At 40.6% G+C, this 23,555-nt stretch overlaps 2 protein-coding genes across 5 annotated transcripts in view; both read right to left on the reverse strand.

Moving 5' to 3' along the window:
- Window positions 1-375: 375 nt before the first annotated feature.
- On the reverse strand, window positions 376-15,359 carry traf1 (TNF receptor-associated factor 1). 4 transcript variants are annotated; one of them, XM_045706986.2, is made up of 11 exons: window positions 15,293-15,359; window positions 13,854-14,010; window positions 13,539-13,623; window positions 10,317-10,415; window positions 5,180-5,341; window positions 4,228-4,287; window positions 4,024-4,092; window positions 3,417-3,896; window positions 1,312-1,495; window positions 885-1,033; window positions 376-621 (listed from the first exon to the last, which is right to left on the reverse strand). In XM_045706986.2, the coding sequence occupies exons 3-11, from the start codon at window positions 13,596-13,598 to the stop codon at window positions 403-405; spliced, it is 1,482 nt and encodes a 493-aa protein (XP_045562942.2). In that variant the 5' UTR covers window positions 13,599-13,623; window positions 13,854-14,010; window positions 15,293-15,359; the 3' UTR covers window positions 376-402. The 4 variants fall into 4 exon arrangements, with proteins under 4 accessions (XP_045562942.2, XP_045562943.2, XP_045562940.2 ...); XM_045706987.2 differs by lacking the exon at window positions 15,293-15,359 and adding an exon at window positions 14,256-14,491; XM_045706984.2 differs by lacking the exon at window positions 15,293-15,359 and adding an exon at window positions 14,149-14,491.
- Window positions 15,360-19,237: 3,878 nt separating this feature from the next.
- The window catches only part of fibcd1a (fibrinogen C domain containing 1a), a 123,081-nt gene continuing 118,763 nt past the window's right edge, over window positions 19,238-23,555 (reverse strand). Inside the window, exon 8 of the mRNA XM_014172398.3 lies at window positions 19,238-22,322. Within this exon, the coding sequence (XP_014027873.1) occupies window positions 22,060-22,322 (263 nt within the window). The 3' untranslated portion in view covers window positions 19,238-22,059. The remainder of the gene's footprint in view (window positions 22,323-23,555) is intronic.

Here is a 23,555-nt window from a genome sequence, read left to right on the forward strand (position 1 = left end):
TTGGATAAAAGCATCTGTTAAATGGCATATATTAACATAATTGGTGGTTGATGCAATTCAGTGTTTTTATTTTATCTTTATTCTTCTCATGAATTCACAGTTTGTTTTTTTTACAAAATTACAATATCTAATTAGCAGTAACAAAACCCCATTGATTGTCTTGAAATTATTTCTGAAAATGATACACCCTCATAAATACAAGTACAACCATACAATGATATTTCAGATTTCTCTCTTCTTCTAAAGAATAGATTAAATATATATTTATATGTAAAGCCAAAAAATATCTAGCTTTCTGAAGCCTTAAAGTGTCCTCAACATAACCTAATCCATTCCTTAATCCTTATTCTACCCCCCCCCCCCCCCCCCCCCCCTCCTTTGATAGATCATTTGAAGCATGGCTCAGGATGAAGTGTCAACAACACACTTGATGAAGATTGTGTCGTCTTTCAAGTAGGCATGCTTAGGCGAGTGAAGTTTACCAAGAGGGAAGAAAAGCGGGCAACCACTGGCCACATTCATATCCGAGACAGGCCTTTGGAAGGATGAGGAGGTTAGATCGGGCCGGAAGGCGTCAATCACGTGTTCTTTGTGATTCTGATCAAGCAGGAAGAAGGTGACCTGGCGAGGAGATATGCTGATTAGACATTAACATGTCTGACAGACGTTCACAAGATGGCTGATCATTCGTCATTATGTTAATGATGCAGAGGGAAAGAGATGAGAACTACATCCACAAAGAGGCATGCAAGTTTTGTTGGGTTTTATTTACTGTAGACTGTAGAGACACATCTCAAATAACATTTCAGTTGAAAACCTCAACCCTTTAAATAAACCATTTATGATGTATGTTACACAGATATAACACAGAGAGCCTTCCTTACCTTGTGCTTGAATGGCCATGAGAGGAGTAGGTCATACTCCCCCTTCATGATCACAAAGAAAAGGGAGATATGAGTGCCTTTTCCCACCCCGTCACCATTCAGGTACAGCCTCATGCACACCTTGAATCCATACCTGGCTGTGTAGAACGCTAGAAAAAGGAGAGAGGACACAAACACATTGATATAAACTTGTTCCAGTGTTTCAGTGGATACAAATAATATTGGAGGGAACTTGGTTCCTCTGACCCAGTGCTGTCTGTATAATGTTTCAACAAAGCATCTACATAAGAACAATTTAGTTCAAATGAAGCACTTTCTAATGAAGGCCTATTTATGCTGTATGCATAGAAGACTGTCCCTCCGTGTAAATAGACTGCCCTTCACCACTGGTTCCTCTGTTTTAGATAAAGTTGAAAGAGTACTGTACCTGGAGAATACAGGTTTGGTCTTATCCCATGGCTAGAAACAGCCTCCTTCATTTTGGTGCTGAGGTCAGACAGCCTCCAGATGAAGGTGCCGTCATAAGAGACCTCCTGGTGGGCGCTGAGACTTTGTTTCATGGAGCTGATGACCAGATCTTTCCTGGCCATTCTATGCTCCTGCTCTGTCACCTACAGGGCAATATTCAATTCAATTCAAAACAACTTTATTAATCTCCTCAGGGTCAATTATTAAGAAGGCATAGTCAGGCTACTGTATCAACATCCTCCACATACAAATGTAGTATGTTCATTTGATCACCATGTTGCAGGACACCTTTCCTGCAATGCAGAACATTTCAAACTTGTAAAACTTGTAGTGTATTTGAAGTTTTAAAAGGCATCTGGAGTTTGTAATTTACACTTTCAAAGTTATGTTTTTGATTTGAGAGAATTATTGGAGCATATGGTTACAGTGAATACAACAGATAAAAACTTCTTGACAATGTAAAATGACCTTATATTCTTCTGTTAATTAAGCTGACACATTTTAGTGGCCAGTTGCAACAAGCACAGAGACCATTGTAATGTGTTCAACTGATAAACAGGGCCTGCTCCAGGCATAAGTGACATAATCAATCGGTTAAGGCCCCCGGCCCGCTAGGGGGTCCCCGACCCAAAAAAATGTAATAATAACATGTTTTTATGTTTTATTAGGAACTCAGTCAGGGTCTCAACTTACTGTTGAGGGTTACAATATTAGAATACACAATGTACAAGTTCAAAATTTGGTTGTGTCTCAATTAGCCATGTCAGTTTACAATATTTAGATTGGTAAATTAGTCTAACCAGTTATCTATACTTGTAGTCGAATAGCAACCAGGCACAAAGGGCACATGCCCAGGGGCCCTGACCTCCAGGGATCCCACATTGATTTTCTTAGTCACTCTCACTCAGATCATTAACATTGCATAAGTCATGGCAAAATGTGTAGAATTGCAGGAAATTTACTTCAAAACATACATTTTTTTCTCCAGGGGCGGGATTCTTAAGAACAGATTTATCAAATATTTACTCAGAGTTACAGTAGGAAATCCCCCAAAAGCTCAAATCCCCCCATCTCTTTTCCCATTGATTATGAGTAAGGGGGTTGTTGAATTGTGATTTTCATCAAATGACTCCCATCAACAATAGCTTGTGCATTCTGAAGCCATTTATGGCATGTTTATGGCACTTTTTATGGCTCCTGATTTTGTATTCCGCTTTTTTGTCTCATACAGTGTGTCTTTTTTTGTCTGCTGTTGTTTGACATAAAATGTACCCTTGGAATAAATAAAGTCCCTATTGTATTCTACAGATGTAGGATCTTCATTTGATCACCAGGTTGCAGGAGAACTTTCCTGTAATTCAGGAAATGTTTAACTCGTAGTGTATTTTCAGGTTTAAAAAGGCTTCTAAAGTTGGTCATTTCCACTTTGAAATTTCAGACTTGATTTTTCCTTACGAAAAATGTATCAACCACTACAAAATGTCTATTAATTATAATCCACATAATGATTCCCATTTCCTGTTGCTGCAGGATTATTTTTCTGCTGTAGCAAACTGGCTCAAATTGAGATCCTACATCAGTATGTACTGCTACATGAGAAGAAGCTGTCTACTCTAAGAGTAAGGGAGGAATGCTTGCAGAAGCGGCATATAAATTGATATTTTTCAGGAAGGCCAAATTCATTCTTGACAACAGTCCATTTTTCCGACCAATATGTGACATTTGAGGATTTCCTTTCCTGTCACTGTTCAGCCAGCCAGACCAGCATTTTATTGTGCTATTTTACTTCAAGAATAGTGGGTGTATGCAGCAATACTTCATCTACAATTCCACCGCTGCAAATTAGGAGCATCAGAAAGGTTACTTTCTTGAATGTATTAGCCTACTTTTCAAAATTTGGGAGGATAGTAGACGCATGCACTTCTTAATATTTGTTTTAAGAAGTATAATTCAACTGAATTTATTGGAGTGTGATTCAACTTTTTGGAAGTTCACGGCATGCTCTGGAATGAATCAGCTGGTCCACAAAGATGAGTTTATGCTCTGACTCAAGATATACTGTACCTTTATTTCTAAGTGATAAATCATTTCCTGGTTGCTCTGGTTCTCCCTCTCCACAGCCTTCATGCTCAGCTGGGTCTTCTCCACCTCCCTGTTCAGGACGGAGATGATGTTCTCAGATATCTGGACCCTCTGCTGCAGTGTGTCTATCTGCCGACCTAGGTCCAAGAGTATGGTCACCTGGTCATCATCTCGCAGGCTATGAGCAGCCGAGCTATTCCTTCCGTCCCCTCCTTCCATCTCCATCTCCAGCTCCCCCTCCCCCTTTGATAGTCCCATGTCCCAATGGAGTCTCAGGCCAGACAGAGAGTCTCTGAGATGGGGCAGCTGCTCATCCATAGCCCTGTTCTCCTTGCCTGGGGCAGGGGCTGTTAGTGGGGAGGCCTGCAGGTCACTGCTGGTGGTGGTGGCGGCACGCAGCAGGAGCTGAAGGTGGCCAACATGGCTGCTGTTCTCATGCACTCTCAGCTTCTCTGTGGTCCCCTAAAATACACGGGATTAGAAGGCAAAAAACGTCAATAACTGTACTGCAACAAGCTTTCTAATTTGCCACATTATTTGTATTTGATGCCCCATTTATTATAATGCAGTAATGGCATTAATAGAATACCTTAAATGTGCAACCAACTTCAGAGAAAACACAATACTCTTTCCCCTTGGAACCTGGAAGAGGATTACTCTGTAGAATCAAGACAATTTTGACAATTAACATGTAGCAACAAAAAAGTGTTTCACAACAACCATCAGCTATACAACAAATTACATCATTGGATTTGACAGACGCTACATTAAGAACAAACATATTTTTTCCTACCTTTCCTTTCCTTTGTTTTTTATCAGCTTTTTCCTCTCCAAGACTGTGACATGAGTGTGTCTGTAAAATAACACACAAAAATGCTGAAGATATTGAGAGAAACAGTCATCTGTAGGCCTACAGTTTCTTTCATAGAATCGATAGCTACACGAGATATCTAGTAATACCATTGATTAAGTACAGCATTACTTAAGTAGTACAGTACAGTAGAACAGTAAAGTAGTACAGTATTACTTAAGTAGTACAGTACAGTAGAACAGTAAAGTAGTACAGTATTACTTAAGTAGTACAGTAGAGTATTACTGTTTCAGTGTAGTGAGTAGTATGCACTTAAAGCTTTTGCAGTCGGTTCTTACAATCACTTGTAAACATTTTACCCCGAATCATGATGCCCTACCCCCTAATGGTAACCTAACTTTACTTGAGTCTAAAGTGTTCTGTGGCTTTCTGCTCCCCTTCGCTGCAGTCCAAAGCTCTCGGCAGCCTCCCGCTCACTGGCGAAAGGGAATATGGGGCAGCAGTAAACACTAGAGACCCTGCGGCTTCAGCTGCACTGCAGGGACCCCTCCAATGTCACACTGACCCCATCTCCAAGACCCCAACCAAGGTTTTTTACTAGAAACCAATCCAACATATTTTTTTCGAATTCCCTACACTGTAACTCCTGCAGTTTAGAGCCACAGGAAACAGTACACTGGCTATTTATTTCCATAACTCCATTAGTCAGCAAGCACTACATTTCTGTTGGGTGTGTTTCAAACTTTCAAAACTCATGGAACTCTTTACCTCTTATCCAACCATTTTGTAGGAGGAAAAACACTTCATACCAGGGCTGAACATCTCAGAATGTCAGCAAGACCTGTCAGTGTCAGTATTTGCAACTCAGGTGAGGTGGTTAGTTTGACAGCTGCAGAATGCACGGCTGGAACTGGATTCTTTGGGCCAGTCTTACCTGTAGCTCTATGGGGCGCATAGAGTGGCAGCATGCGGGGCACACTGACATGTTGTTTGGACAGGCCTTCTCCAGGTGACAGGCCAAGGCCTTTCGCAGCACCATGTGACCACAGCCTATGTTGCAGGGGATTAGGGCATACTCACACTGCCCCTGGTGCTCCTGAACGAGGATTCAAGACAATTCAGAAAGGACAACAAAGCAATCTATAACCAAACTGAGCTCAGCACAGCATTTCAGTGAATCAATCAATTTCAACCTCAACATCTCGATCTCAGTGCAAAATCAATATCAGCCATCAGGGACCATTTTTTCGGAACTTGATCTAGATCATTCAAAATAGGCCTCTGTTCTTTTTTATTAGATTCTGTTTCCCCTTCTTTTTCAAATAAACTTTCAATGGCAACATTTCAACTAAACTTTATGAGATGATATACTTGTAATAAACAACCTAATTATCTTAGCAACATTGGATGATGTACAGTGAGGAAAAAAAGTATTTTATCCCCTGCTGACAAAGTAATGATCAGTTTATAATTTTAATGGTAGGTTTATTTGAACAGTGAGAGACAGAATAAAAATTTAAAAAATCCAGAAAAACCCATGTCAAAAATGTGATAAATTGATTTGCATTTTAATGAGGGAAATAAGTATTTGACCCCCAATCAATCAGAAAGATTTCTGGCTCCCAGGTGTCTTTTATACACGTAACGAGCTGAGATTAGGAGCACACTCTTAAAGGGAGTGCTCCTAATCTCAGTTTGTTACCTGTATAAAAGACACCTGTCCACAGAAGCAATCAATCAATCAGATTCCAAACTCTCCACCATGACCAAGACCAAAGAGCTCTCCAAGGATGTCAGGGACAAGATTGTAGACCTACACAAGGTTGGAATGGGCTACAAGACCATCGCCAAGCAGCTTGGTGAGAAGGTGACAACAGTTGGTGCGATTATTCGCAAATGGAAGAAACACAAAAGAACTGTCAATCTCACTCAGCCTGTGGCTCCATGCAAGATCTCACCTCGTGGAGTTGCAATGATCATGAGAACGGTGAGGCATCAGCCCAGAACTACACGGGGGGATCTTGTCAATGATCTCAAGGCAGCTGGGACCATAGTCACCAAGAAAACAATTGGTAACACACTACACCGTGAAGGCCTTAAATCCTGCAGCGCCCGCAAGGTCCCCCTGCTCAAGAAAGCACATATACATGCCCGTCTGAAGTTTGCCAATGAACATCTGAATGATTCAGAGGACAACTGGGTGAAAGTGTTGTGGTCAGATGAGACCAAAATTAAGCTCTTTGGCATCAACTCAACTCGCCGTGTTTGGAGGAGGAGGAATGCTGCCTATGACCCCAAGAACACCATCCCCACCGTCAAACATGGAGGTGTAAACATTATGCTTTGGGGGTGTTTTTCTGCTAAGGGGACAGGACAACTTCACCGCATCAAAGGGACGATGGACGGGGCCATGTACCGTCAAATCTTGGGTGAGAACCTCCTTCCCTCAGCCAGGGCATTGAAAATGGGTCGTATATGGGTATTCCAGCATGACAATGACCCGAAATACACGGCCAAGGCAACAAAGGAGTGGCTCAAGAAGAAGCACATTAAGGTCCTAGAGAGGCCTAGCTAGTCTCCAGACCTTAATCCCATAGAAAATCTGTGGAGGGAGCTGAAGGTTCGAGTTGCCAAACGTCAGCCTCGAAACCTTAATGACTTGGAGAAGATCTGCAAAGAGGAGTGGGACAAAATTCCTCCTGAGATGTGTGCAAACCTGGTGGCCAACTACAAGAAACATCTGACCTCTGTGATTGCCATCAAGGGTTTTGCCACCAAGTACTAAGTTATGTTTTGCAGAGGGGTCAAATACTTATTTCCCTCGTTAAAATGCAAATCAATTTATAACATTTTTTACATGCGTTTTTCTGGATTTTTTTGTTGTTATTCTGTCTCTCACTGTTCAAATAAACCTACCATTAACATTATAGACTGATCATTTCTTTGTCAGTGGGCAAATGTACAAAATCAGCAGGGGATCAAATACTTTTTTCCCTCACTGTATAATCACTAAGTATTGACCTTATTAGAATTGTAGCATTGTGATCGAAATAACTTAGCTCTAAAAATGTTTGAATTATTTTGGTACCAATTTAAAAGATTTGGTCTACAAGAGGACTTGGCATTTTAATTTCGTTTAGATGATAAATTGGCCCCTGATCCTGAACTAATTATGCAACTACTGTAAAAAACATTTTACATTTTACCTATAAATTACAGTGTATTTTTTTTTATTAAAAATAAAGCTACAGCACCAGTTAAAGGCTTGGACACACCTACTGATTCAAGGGTATTTCATAATTTGTACTATTTTCAACATTGTAGAATAATAGTGAAGACATCAAAACTATGAAATAACACATATGCAATCATGTAGTGTCCAAAAAAGTGTTAAACAAATCAAAATATATTATATATTTGAGATTCTTTAAAGTCCCACCCTTTGTCTTGATGACAGCTTTGCACACTTCTGGCATTCTCTCAACCAGCTTCATGAGGTAGTCACTTGGAATGCATTTCAATTAACAGATATGCCTTGATAAAAGTTAATTTGTGGAATTTCTTTCCTTCTAGCGTTTGAGCCAATCAGTTGTGTTGTGACAAGGTAGGGGTGGTATACAGAAGACAACCCTATTTGGTAAATTAGCTCAAATAAGCAAAGACAAACGACAGTCCATCATTACTTTAAGACGTGAAGGTCAGTCAATCCGCAACATTCCAATAACTTTTAAAGTTTCTTCAAATGCAGTTGCAAAAACCATCAAGCGCTATGATGAAACTGGCTCTCATGAGGACCGCCACAGGAAAGGAACACCCAGAGTTACCTCTGCTGCAGAGGATAAGTTCATTAGAGTTAACTGCATCTCAGATTGCAGCCCAAATAAATGCTTCACAGAGTTCAAGTAACAGACACCTCTCAACATCAACTGTTCAGAGGAGACTGCATGAATCAGGCCTTCATGGTCGAATTGCTGCAAAGAAACCACTACTAAAGGACACCAATAAGAAGAAGAGACTTGCTTGGGCCAAGAAACACGAGCAATAGACATTAGACTGGTGGAAATCTGTCCTTTGGTCTGATGACCTCCGTGTCTTTGTGAGATGCAGAGTAGGCGAACGGATGATCTCCGCATGTGTGGTTCCCACCGAGAAGCATGGAGGAGGAGGTGTGATGGTGTGGGGGTGCTTTACTGGTGACACTGTCAGTTATTTATTTAGAATTCAAAGCACACTTAACCAGCATGGCTACCACAGCATTCTGCAGCGATACACACTGCATATGTGAGAACTCCTTCAAGACAGTTGGAAAAGCATTCCTCATGAAGCTGGTTTTGAGAATGCCAAGAGTGTGCAAACTTGTGATCAAGGCAAAGGGTGGCTACTTGGAAGAATCTCAAATATAAAATATATTTAGATTTGTTTAACTTCTTTGGGATAGGGGGCAGTATTTTCACGGCCGGATAAAAAACGTACCCGATTTAATCTGGTTACTACTCCTGCCCAGAAACTAGAATATGCATATAATTAGTAGATGTGGATAGAAAACACTCTAATGTTTCTAAAAATGTTTGAATGGTGTCTGTGAGTATAACATAACTCATATGGCAGGCCAAAACCTGAGAAGATTCCATACAGGAAGTGCCCTGTCTGACAATTTGTTGTCCTTCTGTTGCATCTCTATCAAAAATACAACATCTGTGCTGTAATGTGACATTTTCTAAGGCTTCCATTGGCTCTCTAAAGCCGCTAGGATGTGGAATGGGGTGTCTGCTGTCTCTGGGCAAAGAACAGCAGCAGAATTTGTTAGTGGTCAGCCTGGGGACAGTGAGACTGAGATGCGCGTTCACGAGACTACTCCATTTTTTTTCTTTCAGCCTTTGAATGAATACAACATTGCCCGGTTGGAATATTATCGCTATTTTACGAGAAAAATTGCATAAAAATTGATTTTAAACAGCGTTTGACATGCTTCTAAGTACGGTAATGGAATGTTTAGAATTTTTTTGTCACGAAATGCGCTCGCGCATCACCCTTTGGATAGTGACCTGAACGCACGAACAAAACGGAGCTATTTGAATATAACTATGGATTATTTGGAACCAAAACAACATTTGTTGTTGAAGTAGAAGTCCTGGGAGTGCATTCTGACGGAGAACAGCAAAGGTAATCCAATTTTTCTAATAGTAATTCTGAGTTTAGGTTGTCCCAAACTTGGTGGGTGTCAAATTAGCTAGCCGTGATGGCCGAGCTATATACTCAGAATATTGCAAAATGTGCTTTCGCTGAAAAGCTATTTTAAAATCGGACATAGCGATTGCATAAAGGAGTTCTGTATCTATAATTCTTTAAATAATTGGTATGTATTTTGTCAACGTTTATCGTGAGTAATTTAGTAAATTCACCGGAAGTTTTCGGTGGGTATGCTAGGTCTGAACATCACATGCTAATGTAAAAAGCTGTTTTTTGATATAAATATGTACTTGATTGAACAAAACATGCATGTATTGTATAACATAATGTCCTAGGAGTGTCATCTGATGAAGATCATCAAAGGTTAGTGCTGCATTTAGCTGTGTTTTGGGTATTTGTGATGCATGCTAGTTGCTTGGAAATGGCTGTGTGGTTTTTTGTGTCTATGTACTCTCCTAACATAATCTAATGTTTTGCTTTCGCTGTAAAGCCTTTTGGAAATCGAACAACGTGGTTCGATTCAGGAGAAGTGTATCTATAAAATGGTGTAAAATAGTCCTATGTTTGAGAACTTTGAATTATGACATTTTGTGGTTTTAAATTGGCGCTCTGATTTGTCACTGGCTGTTGAATAGCGTGGGACGATTTCGTCCCACCTCCCCTAGAAAGATTAACCATTTTTTGGTTACTACATGATTCCATGTTTTATTTAATAATTTTGATGTCTTCACTATTATTCTATAATGTAGAAAATAGTGAAAGAAAGAAAAACCCTGAGTAGGTGTGTTCAAACTTTTGACTGGTACTGTATATCAGTGTCACTGTCACAAAAAAAGTAATTATTAAATGTATCCTTCAAATATATAACAAAGTGTCAATACCTCAAAGTCCTTGAGAATACTCCTCCAGGAGCAACCTTGGTTAGCACAATGCACTTTCAACTCCAAGATCTCCTTATTGATGGCTGCATCACTGAATAACTGAAGTAACACATAGGAGAAAGATGATCAACTTTCAGTACTTCAATTACTAATTCAGTACTTCCACTTTAAATCATTTTATTCCTCAGAGGGAAAACGTTTATGCATAATAAAGAATGGCCGGATTTCTATATATCACACTGGTGATTTCTTCAGTGCTAAACTGGTTTGAATGACAACGTTTTCCGGCTGTCATTGTTCTGAGTTGATACAGTTTAAAGTGGATCTTTGAAGTGCTGCTGTCTGTGTCTCTATACTGTTGGATTTCAGAAACAATAAACACACAAAGCCATTCTATCTCTTTAATCATCATCATAATAATCATTCAATATAACAAAAGTTTCTCTGAAACTGGAAACACTTATCTCCCTCACTAGCTTTAAGCACCAGCTGTCAGAGCAGCTCACAGATCACTGCACCTGTACATAGCCCATCTATAATTTAGCCCAAACTACTACCTCTTCCCCTACTGTATTTATTTATTTTATTTATTTTGCTCCTTTGCACCATATTATTTATATTTTATCTCTGAACTTTCTTCAAACTACAAATCTACCATTCCAGTGTTTTTCTTGCTATACTTTATTTACTTTGCCACCATGGCATTTTTTTGCCTTTACCTCCCTTATCTCACATCATTTGCTCACATTGTATATAGTCTTTTTTTTTCTTTTTTTTTCTACTGCATCATTGATTGTATGTTGTTTTACTCCATGTGTAACTCTGTGTTTTTGTATGTTGTCGAACTGCTTTGCTTTATCTTGGCCAGGTCGCAATTGTAAATGAGAACTTGTTCTCAACTTGCCTACCTGGTTAAATAAAGGTGAAATAAAATAAATAAAATAAATAAAATAAATAAATAACAGTAGCTACTGAAAACTGACGACCAACAATGCTCCCACTGTGGAAGGAACAGTTGGAGGCAGTCAAGCCTTTGCTTTGTGACCATAGAAAAGGGAAGATGAATGCTAAATGTAAGGTAAAAAATATGAGTTACTGTTATAAGCTTCAGCAATTAGTTTCCATTCCACTGTGATGCTCACTAAGTATTCAATGTGGCTCATTAACCCGATTGAATCAAAATATAGGAGTCATCCGCCATGAAAATAGATTTTTCCAAATGTTCCGTCATATTGATATGAATATACTACGGGCCTATTATTTTAGCACGACAGACCAAAATCCTAATTAAACAAGTGAGTTGATTATGGGGCGTCTGCTGTTCTGCCTAGGATGATCGGAGGAGCTCATGCTGAACCACATTCTGCTGGGCTTAGACTTCGATCAGAAGCATTCGGTTACAGTGATGACCAACATGGGCTCATTAATATAAGTAAAAAATAATAGCTTTTAACCATTGTAGTTATATGTCACGCATGCTGAAGTATTAGTTTTATGTTACCTGCTGACTTAACATATTACTTATCACTATAATTTTTGGTGAGACACATGTCTCAGTCATAGAAAAATAACACTGTATTTTGACATGAATGTGAATGTCCTTTTTAGTCATTACTTGTCTATGGCCTCAGCAGTGGACTAATTCACATCAGACACATTTCAACTTGTTCAACGCTGTGAACTCTACAGCCATTCAAATTACACCACTCCACTCCAGCAATCTCTTCACATTGATTGTCTTTCTCAATTCTTACATTCTTCTGAGAAGACTTAGACCAGAACAGTGAAATAGTTTAAGTCAATGCAATTCTCTGGTGAGAATTCAGCTAAAATCAGAATATAAACTCTGATTAGAGGGGGTAGATTATGTCACTGTCAATGTCAGACTTGTGAGTCTCCTGTTTTGGGGAGCTGAAGAGTATAACTCAATTGTCAGTGTTTTAAACAATATCTAGGGCACTATTCAATCCGTAGCGCTGAAGAGCTGTGCTACAGTGCAGTAGAAATATAATTAAAGCTAATGTTCCCGCTTTAGCAGAGACTGCATTCACAGTAAACGTTACATATGTCAGACAATAGTAAAAATGTTATCTATCCATCTACAATATTTACTATTGCACATTTATTTTGCATTGTAAAACAAGGGATTAAATGCCAGAGGTAGATGGAAGGTAGATTGATGGTAGATGGAAGGTAGATGGATGGTAGATGGAAGGTAGATTAAAGGTAAATCCCAGAGAATATTTGAAAGGTAAGGGAAGGTAGATGAAAGGTAGATTGGATGGTAGATGGAAGGTTGAGGAAGGTAGATGGAAGGTTGAGGAAGGTAGATGGATGGTAGATGGAAGGTAGATTAAAAGTAAATGTCAGAGATAGATGAAAGGTAAGGGAAGGTAGATGGAAGGTAGATTGGATGGTAAATGGAAGGTTGAGGAAGGTAGATGGATGGTACATGGAAGGTAGCTGGAAGGTTGAGGATGGTAGATGGAAGGTAGATGGAAGTTTGAAGAAGGTAGATGGAAGGAGAGTGCTTGGGATAACACTAGAAGCACCAATATTATACTGTTGTAGAGCCTCTATTTTAATGTGTATTGAGGAATAAATGTAATCTCGCTTCCCTATATTAGAGCAGTATCCTACTGTAGCCTACACTTAGATAACTGTAGCGTACATTTAGAATGGTATTTTTAAAGGATATCCTAAAAAGGGGCAATCCGGGATTCGAACAATAACAAAGTAGTCACCCTGCTACTTGTTCTGGTAAACGGCTGAGGGATGGGGCTGGAGCAAGGTAAACACTAGACGGAGCTATGGATGCTAGGTTTGACCATCCATGAGATAAAAAATTTTTTTGAATCATACCTGTGTTTATTAACAATTACATTGTTTTATAAACAATGGAGTAAAACAGGCTTATAATTTTGGTTCTGATGGGTTACGACACTTGAGCTAAACTCATGAGGCATTTATAAGTTATATTCCCCAACAATCCATGGCTATATATCATAAATGTAAAAGTTAAAAAAGAATGTACCGATCCCAGATTGCTTCTTTAATGTGTTGTTAAAGCGGGGTTTTTTGCAGAGCTATCTACAGTAACTTATGCGTGTCATAATGTTTTTGTTGCCCATACTCAAGGTCATATAGGCCTGCTGTATCATTCCATTCTATCCACTTGTGCTGTGACAGCATATATACAAAGTTCAGTAATACTATACATACATTGTCTGATGTCAGTATGCTTGTTTCACTCTCTGAGCTCGGATCTTCTTCTTTGCACATCTTGCAAACAAGGTTGTTGTTATTACTAAATAACAACAATGAACACATGGGATTAGATTTACAATACAATATACACAGATATGTTAACAGAAATGTAATATCTTAACTTCATTTAAGGGAATGGCAAAAAAGGGAACATGTGGGCTGTGTTACATACTGGCAAGAGAGTGGATGATAAATGAGGAAATTGTTAAATTTGGTTATTGTTGAAGATGTTTGACAAAACGTTGAATATAAGTAATTGAAATGCCTTACCTCACTAACCAACTGACACAAGCGAGGCAGTAGCGGTGGCCGCACAACGTCTGACGTGCCTCGTTCAGTACGTTATTACAGTTGCTGCACAGGTACTTCTGCTGGGGTACATCATCGCAAATACTTTGAGGAAATCCAGAAGGATACTCATTTTCACCTGGTGCAGATGGATCATTGTGTAAGTTGCCAGACGGTTTTAAACTAGACTCCATTTATAATTCACCAAGTTATGTTTAAGATGGTGATTGTCAATATTCTCTCCTACTATATGATGTGTCCATTAAATAGTGTCAACCTTTGTAACCTTTTTGAAGCGAGAAAACTACCGTGGATTTCCCCCCTGTGGTAACCTGGAAATGTGTTAAAACCCCATGTGTGGTGCCGAGCAATGTTGTACTTTACGGTGAGTAAGGCATCAACTCCAAGCATGGTGTGCAAATGAGGGGTAAATATTTCCAGGAGCCAGCTTACGTAATGTTATTACCCCCTACCCTACGCTTTCTGTCCCTCTCTCTCTCTCTCTCTCTCTCTCTCTCTCTCTCTCTCTCTCTCTCTCTCTTTCACTCTCACTCTCACTCTCTTCTCTCTTTCTTTCTCTCCCTTTCTCTCCCATTCTCTCCCTTTATCTCTCTCTCTCTCTCTCTCTCTCTCTCTCTCTCTCTCTCTCTTTCTCTCTGTCTCACTCTCTCTCAAGCTCTCTCCCTCGCCCTCTCCCCCTTCTCTCTCTCTCCCTCCCCCTCTCTCCCCCCTCTCTCCCTCCCCCTTTCTCTCCCCCCCCCTCTCTATCTCTCTCTCTCCCGCCCCCTCCTCTCTCTCTCCCTCCCCCCTCTCTCTCCCTCAAACACACACACACACAGTTATTGTAACCTATTTCTCAGAAATCGCGAGGGGGTTCAGTTGCCTCCACGACTGTCACATCCGCCAAATAGGAAAGTCCCTGTTCTATCATTTCCACACATCCTGTCACTCAACACTGAACACAACCTTGTGGTAGAGGCCCCTGAGAAGTGTGCCTATTGTTGCTGTTACTGTCAGTAAAAAAAAAAAGTTTTTTGTCATTATACAGAATAACTCAGTTAGGTAACTGAAGATGATTACAATAATGAGCACATTACTAAAACATGACAGTGGTAAAAAAAAAAAACACACACAACACATAATATGACATAAGCATTGACTCCTCAAAAGGTCCCATAAAAATTAACCATAACTATCTGCTTTGTTGTTGCATAGCAACAGGCTGTCATGGCAAAACTAACAGTGATGCAAGTGATATGCAAGGATGTTTTAAAAGTGCAGTTTACAGGAGCATTCACAATAGCCCAGATCCATTATTCTTGGCAAAACAGCATATTTTCTATTCACATTGGTATTATTCTAAAATAATCCCTTCTAAGTTGAAGCACTGTACAGTACAACCAAAGATACTAGTAACTAACCTGAGATACACCACCGATGTTGTTACCAATGGGAGAAAATGAAACATAGTGGGCAGAACAAGTAAGGAAGTGGTCAGAGCCAAGCACAAGCTAGCAAGATCTTATTGGTGCTTTCTAGCATGTATTTGCATAATTCCATTAGGGAACGCCTACTCTGTGAAGTGTGTGTGTGTGTAAGAACTCAATTCGCCTTTGCACTCCTTCTAACGATGCAATTTTTAAGTGCACAAAACTCATTGCACTCTGTTCGTAACAGACTCTAGTTTTGGGAACAAAAAACTGTATTGGTATTGGGATTGAATGTTTCATCAATGAGAACATCCGCAGAATGTCGGCCAAATTTCATCTAGCTCCATCTTCTCTCACTTTCTGCCACTGGACTTCCTCTCATCACCATATTTGGTGGTGATTGGATGTTCTAAATGGATGCTTCAGATTTATACATCTGGTGAGACAACGGGCTCCTTCTTCCATCTGTGCTACAACCACATGAGAATACAAATGATATAAAACCTATTGGACTGCTCTTGCTTAAACATTTCCTCATTCAAATTAAAGTTATAATAGCTCTAAAGCATATTCAAGTAAAATCGTAATAAAGAGAATACAATACCTTAAGAAATCCATAAATGTATAATTGTTGTGCAGTTTATATCTGTACGCTACATTGAGGTTTTCCTTTCATTATGTTTCGGCATTAGTGAGTAAGCCTAAGCTTTAGGGCCTAACTTTATGTGCGCCAAATAGGAACAGGCAGGTAAAGTTTTGGTGAAGTGGTAAAAGAGGATGATAGCATCCTCACACATAACATAGCCAGCACTGCTATCACCCTCTTTTACCACTTCAACAAAACTTTCCCAAACATTACTTTTATGTCCCTCTGTTGTCTTTATTTTCAACTCTCAATTTCACAGCTTTTCTCTTATTGAATTTAACTCAGGCATTGTCCTTTTTTGCCTCTGTGGATCAAAGTTTTTCTGCCATTTGGCTTTTGGGGTGTAGGCTACTTGGCACACATATTGTTTGGCCCAAAAGCTTAGGCTTATGCACTAATGCCAGATAGCCTAAAATAATGAGAAAAAAACTAAATGTAGTCTATAGATATAAATTGCACTAGAATGATACATTTACAGATTTTTTTAAGGTATTGTTTTCTCTTTACTCAACCTGGCCGCAACCCATCCGCCCTTCATCCGAACAATATATCATGCCCCTAAATCCACTGGTATAACAATGGGGACTGCACATTATGAGTCAACCCATTGCCTAGTGGTTAGAGCGTTGGACTAGTAACCGAAAGGTTGCCAGTTCAAATCCCTGAGCTGACAAGGCAGTTATCCCACTGTTCCTAGGGGGTCATTGAAAATAAGAATTTGTTCTTAACTAACTTGCCTAGTTAAATAAAGGTAAACTTTAAAAAAAATCTCTTTAATAGGAGAGATTTTCTAGAACTGACTGTTTGTGTAACTTGTGGTGAATGCAGTTCAGTCTGAACACAAAGAACTGAGAGTTGCTGTAAACATCAAACTGTACTGTCTGTGTCTATGTACTTCACTGACTCTGATAGCCCAGATAAGGAACAGACCTGGGTTCAAATCAAATACTATTTAAAAGGATTTCAAAAACTTTATCTGGGCTTAATTTGAGCTTGCCTGGAACATTGGAACCAATAGAACAAGAGTGCAAACCCCTCCCATTTGGTACTCCAGGCAGAGTAGAGCAAACTAGAGCTAAAGTATTTTAAATATTTCCAATAGTATTTGAACCCACGTCTGCTGAGAAACAGAACAGCAGGAACACAGACTTCTTATAGGGTAATGATGACAGTGGCTCAACACACCATATCGCTCCCCATTTCCTCTTGTACACCTCACACAACAGCCCTGTTCTGTCAGAATGTCATTTTCAAATACTTCACCCAATGAGTCTATTGCTGCAACATGGTGGGATAATTAGAGTGTTTGGCTGGATGGGGTACACACAGTTTACGCACCAACTACTTGTTTCCTGGTGCCATAATGGCCTGTTGTGAATTGCATAATGATGCTTGGATGTCATAGGTTATTCCATCCATCCATTGAATTCTTAATGCTTAGCTTCCTCGTTGACAAAGGTTTGTTGCGCCTAGAGCCATAATTAATGTGCTTGCTTCAAGACTACTCCAGACATTCAACATACTTCTTCTCCCTACTGTTCTTTAGACCCCAACTTATCTTAAACCATTTAAGCTAGACACCCCATTCCATTTCTAAAACGTGTAGACAAACCACACATAGATTGCAGCTGTTTGATACCATTTGTAGTTTTTAAACTATTAAGTATTTTGTCCTCCTAAAAATATTGCAGAACATAAATAACTTCTACCAATCAGGAGATTAAACTATTTAAGTAACCGCATCACCTTCTGTCCTTCCTTGTTTCTAAACTAGACTAACTTCCCACTGACATTTCTAAAGGCACAGTCTCACCATTCCTGGTCTGTAACGCTTGATTGCAACATTTTAAGATGCCTGCAAGAGAGAGCTCATATTATATCAAGTGGTCAAAGTGTCCAGAAAGTAGGCTTTGAGAGAGAGAGAGGGAGAGAGAGAGGGAGAGAGAAAGAGAGAGAGAAAGAGAGGGAGAGAGAGAAAAAGAGAGAGAGGGAGAAAGAGAGAGAGAGGGAGAGAGAGACACACACACACACACACACAAACACACACACAATCTATTCTAGGCTCATCTTTTCAATTACCTGCTTATGAGCCCCCCTCCAGAAAGCCTTGTTCTAGCCTCCCTGACTTGTGAAGAGTAATTACCAGGCATAAATATGTCGACTGGAGACAGATAATACAAAATAGGGATGACACAGAAATAGTTCCAACGCACCAAGCATACATACACCAAGAAAATGAATATTTCATAAATGCTGTTGAGAACATTCAAACACAGTAGAAGGATTCAAGAAAAAGCAATGGACATCACCATATCCAGGGAAATAGCCTGGTCAGGAGAGTTGGTTTAGATTGAAAACATCCAGAGATAATAGTCATTGCAGTATATGATAGACTGTTTACAAATGTCTACCTGGTTTCATTCCGTTCCACTCAACAAACCATTTCTGCCTATTTTTTGGTTCATAAACAAAAAGAAAAATGAACCGAAAGGGAACGGTGATGGACATTGTGCATTTAGGGGAAAAACGATGAGAACAGCAGAAGTCAGTCGTCTTCCTAAGGGGGAGTTATATTGAAGGACATGTACCATTTCACGCCTTAGTAACTTCCACGGATGGTGGGTTAGGGCTATTAGGGTCTTGGATAAGGATGCAGTTCAACAGATCACCACTAGAGGTTCCAGAGGTCATTAAAGTCACAGATGTACTAATTTTCAGGGAGGATATTGCATTTCTAATATATTATAGCAGCCTATTTATGTAGAAAAAACATATTTTTGTCCCTCCCTAAAATTACAAACTGACAGTAGTCTCTTATTGAGAATGTTTTGCTCAATGTCTTTCTTATCACCACTCGGGCTCCTGAGTGGCGCAGCGGTCTAAGGCACTACATCTAAGTGCAAGCGGTGTCACTACAGTCCTGGTTTGAATCCAGGCTGTATCAGATCTGGATGTGATTGGGAGTCCCATAGGGCGTCGCACAATTGGCCCAGCGTCGTTCAGGTTTGGCCGGGGTAGGCCGCCATTGTAAATAAGAATTTGTTCTTAGCTGACTTGCCTAGTTAAATAAATGTTTTAAAAAAAGATTGTGGATTCATGGATTATCATCTAATTTAGTAGCCTTACTATAATGAGCTATACCATAAGGCTACAATCATAAAGAAAGAACTAAGCTTGTCAAATTATAAATGTAAGTACATGTAAGATACCTTTATTAAGCTTCTAAACAGACATTTCCACCCAGACCCTTCAAACCTTTAATGCTGCGAAGAGACAACTATACACATCTAAACAGTGGTTTATTTTTTTATTCCTTTTGAGACAAAAACATACAAATTATACTGTATGTCAATCGCAACGTATCTGCTTTTAAAGTGCTCATATTGGACTGAGGGATCTTTTACAACAACAGCAGACCATTATAAACAGACTCAAAATAATATCAACATCAAAATCTCATCTTCAAGCTGGACTCCTTATTGGTTAAACTGCCACGTTAGATTGCGATATTACAACAACAAAGAAGTTACTGTAAACAACAAACACTGTTTTTTCCCCCCCACGGACATCTCTGCCCTGCTTCATGAACAAAACAATAACAACGGACGTTGGGCAGACAGTTGCGTAGTTTCTCTTACTGCGAATTCCATCTTTTGAGCTTCAGCCAAACTTAGACAGATCTCTCTACCTATCACATATTGGTGAGGTTAATAAGATATGTTTTCACTCAACCTTTAAATGGAAACATTAGCCACATCATGACAAAACAAATAGAGGTTAAATAAGGAAATAAATAAATACATGATTACAGTAAATAAACAATGGCTGCAACATAATACAGAATTCATAGAAGACCACCACATTCCCAGTAAACACATAACTACCACATAATGTCGTCTCAAGACTCCAATTTGTGAGCCTCAACGTGCCACTACAACTTTGTAACAACACATTTTTACATTTTAGTAATTTAGCAGACACTCTTATCCAGAGCAACTTACAGAAGCAATTAGGGTTAAGTGCCTTGCTCAAGATCACAACAACTTATTTTTCCGCTAGGCTTCGGTTACCTTCGGCAACATGCTCAACAGTCTTATAGGCTACCTACCTGCCGCTAGCCTACCTGACATGTTGTCATTCTGACTTTTACAGCTGACGAGGCACCACACAGATGTACAATTGTCTGCTGCCACAAAGGCATCTAAAGCAATGCCAAGTCACTGTAAAGAAGGAGAAAGACACACTGTACAGTCCTACTGTACCAGTGACACAATGCCATTCAATGCCTGGCCAACTGGCTGCTTTTTGTGGGGAATGAGTTGCCAGAAGTCGTTGTATTATGACACAAATAATACGTTTTGGATATGTTTTTTTTCTACTGTGGGTGCCCGATAGGGAATCTCAATATTTGGTACTGAGTAAAGGACACGGTTTGCCTTATTTATTAACCACCTCCTGTACAGACGCATCACTGAAGAGGACTGAGACTAGAAGGCTGCGTTTACACAGATAGCCACATTCTGATCTTTTTTTACACTCCTTGGTCTTTTGACCAATCACATCAGATCTTTTCACATCAAATCTTTTTCAGAGCTGATCTGATTAATGAATTGGGCTGCCTGTGTACATGTAGCCAAAAACCAGTATACTGAAACATTTGAGTTGAGTCAAGACAGCATGTCAGTGAACAGACTTGTCTCTCAGTGATTGTAAAGTAAGGGAGAGAAAGTGAGAGACAGGGAAGCCTCCACATGACAAGGAGCTGAACTTATAGGCTAGTAGCTACTGTCTGAGAAGGATTCCACCACCAACTGGAAGTCTACACAGATACAGGCCTCTGATCATAATTGGCCCAGCCCGCTGGCCGAGCCCCCTCACCTATGCTCTTCTTCTCTCTACTACCATTGTCACAGGTCACACACGCATGCCACTCAAAGCCAGTCTTGTGGGGTCAATGTCTTTTGAAAATGTTACATAAAAAACGAGGCTGCCATTTATGAAGTGATTGGCTTGAAAACCCCTGTCTGACTGATATAATGTCTTTGTCATGAATGTGTCTTACTGGGCACAGGACTGACACATGATCACAAGGTATGTCTAGGGGTTAACCAGGAGCGAGGGGTCAACCATTAGCTAGAGGTTAACCAGGAGCTAGGGGTCAATCAGAAGCTAGGGGTCAACCAGGAGCTAGGGGTCAACCATTAGCTAGAGGTTAACCAGGAGCTAGGGGTCAATCAGAAACTAGGGGTCAACCAGGAGCTAGGGGTCAATCAGGAGCTAGGGGTCAACCAGGAGATAGGGGTCAACCATTAGCTAGAGGTCAACCAGGAGCTAGGGGTCAAACATTAGCTAGAGGTTAACCAGGAGCCAGGGGTCAATCAGAAACTAGGGGTCAACTAGGAGCTAGGGGGTCAATCAGGAGCTAGGGGTCAACCAGGAGCTAGGGGTCAACCAGGAGCTAGGGATTAACAAGGAGCTAGGGGTCAACCAGGAGCAAGGGGTCAACCAGGAGCTAGGGGTTAACCAGGAGCTAGGGGTCAACCAGGAGCTCATGTAGCTGACCGGGTTCAAACCCACGTTTCCTGTGCGCCACAATATGGTCATAGCCCACTGAGCTAAAGCCTAAGCATTAGCTTGGGGAGCTAACACAAGTCTCTAGGTCTCAAGCAAGGTTACTCATCAAGCAAACCTGGTTCACCGAAACCAGTGCGTAACACTTAGGAGAACTCAGGATGCTGTCAGATGCAAAGATAACTGTACATACAAGTAACAGGGACAGCCAAAATAAACTGTAAGAAATTCTATTAATTTAATAAGGGAATGAGAGAAATCCTAACATTTCATATTTCAAAATTCCACAACGATACTGTAGTTCTGACATTACCTGCATCATTTTGACATAATTATTACAAACATGATCAGATCAGCGAGAGATTGCAAAAGGTTACAAAACCTTGGAGGCTTCAACACAACACCACAAGAGGGGATTTGAATGTTTTTGGACAGGGGTTACAGTATGAGCATAGTCCTCATTCTGATTCTCGGCAGGTTGAGTGTCTTTAAAAACACCTAAGTCCATTAGTCTATGGTTTCTCGTAGTATTGTTTCCATCTCATTTGTTCTCCTCTCTCGTGGCCCTAATCTTCATCTCTGCGAATTTGAGGGAGTACTGCCAACCCGTCCAGGAGGACCACTCGATGCCGTCGGCGTAGGAAGTGTGCTGCCCACGCAGGTACTGTCCGTTCAGGTTGGACGTGTGGCAGTTGCGGTACCACCAGGCACCGTGGTAGAAGGAGGCACAGTTGTTCTCTGAGTGATCGTTATCTTGGTCCTTGGTGGTGAATTTCATCCCATTGTGTTTGAGCATTGAGTCACCTTACAAAGACAGACAGACAGACAGACAGACAGACAGACAGACAGACAGACAGACAGACAGACAGACAGACAGACAGACAGACAGACAGACAGACAGACAGACAGACAGACAGACAGACAGACAGACAGACAGACAGACAGACAGACAGACAGACAGACAGACAGAACAAAAAGAGGGGTGGGTGCAGCAGCAGGGAGTACAGAGAGACAGAGAGGGAGGGTGGGTAATGAGAGAGGTACAGTGTTAGCTCTTACCTCCTTCACATCCAGCATGTTTTGCCAGGATCATAATGACAGGTGTGGTGGTACTGTACTGTACTGTATATGTGTGAGAGGTTTAACAACAAGGACCATTACTGCTGGGTGAAATATAATAGTAAACTGCTAATTGAAAATAAATGAACACCACAGGGACAGGGAAGTCAGTTACTTCCCTTTATCCAGGTTCTGTGTGTGTGTGTGTGTGTGTGTGTGTGTGTGTGTGTGTGTGTGTGTGTGTGTGTGTGTGTGTGTGTGTGTGTGTGTGTGTGTGGTGTGTGTGTATGTGTGTGTGTGTGTGTGTGTGTGTGTGTGTGTGTGTGTGTGTGTGTGTGTGTGTGTGTGTGTGTGTGAGAGAAAGAGATAGATATGTGTGGGTTGAATGTGTGTGTGTGTGTGTGTGTGTGTGTGTGTGTGTGTGTGTGTGTGTGTGTGTGTGTGTGTGTGTGTGTGTGTGTGTGAGAGAGAGAGAGAGAGATATGTGTGGGTTGAATGTGTGTGTGTGTGTGTGTGTGTGTGGGTGCGTGCGTGCGTGCGTGAGAGAAAGAGAGAGATATGTGTAGGTTGAATGTGTGTGTGTGTGTGTGTGTGTGTGTGTGTGTGTGTGTGTGTGTGTGTGTGTGTGTGTGTGTGTGTGTGTGTGTGTGTGTGTGTGTGTGTGTGTGTGTGTGTGAGAGAGAGAGAGAGAGATATGTGTGGGTTGAATGTGTGTGTGTGTGTGTGTGTGTGGGTGCGTGCGTGCGTGCGTGAGAGAAAGAGAGAGATATGTGTAGGTTGAATGTGTGTGTGTGTGTGTGTGTGTGTGTGTGTGTGTTGTGTGTGTGTGTGTGTGTGTGTGTGTGTGTGTGTGTGTGTGTGTGTGTGCGCAGATCAGAGGGAGGCATGTAGAGAGGCTGTAGGCTTTATGTGCTGCAGCAGTGGTGGCCTTATTAAACCCTATGGTGTACTGTATGTCTCAGGGATGTAACGTAGCAG

This window comes from Salmo salar, chromosome 24 (assembly GCF_965601325.2).
Source record: "Salmo salar chromosome 24, fSalSal1, whole genome shotgun sequence".
Lineage (NCBI taxonomy): Eukaryota > Metazoa > Chordata > Actinopteri > Salmoniformes > Salmonidae > Salmo > Salmo salar.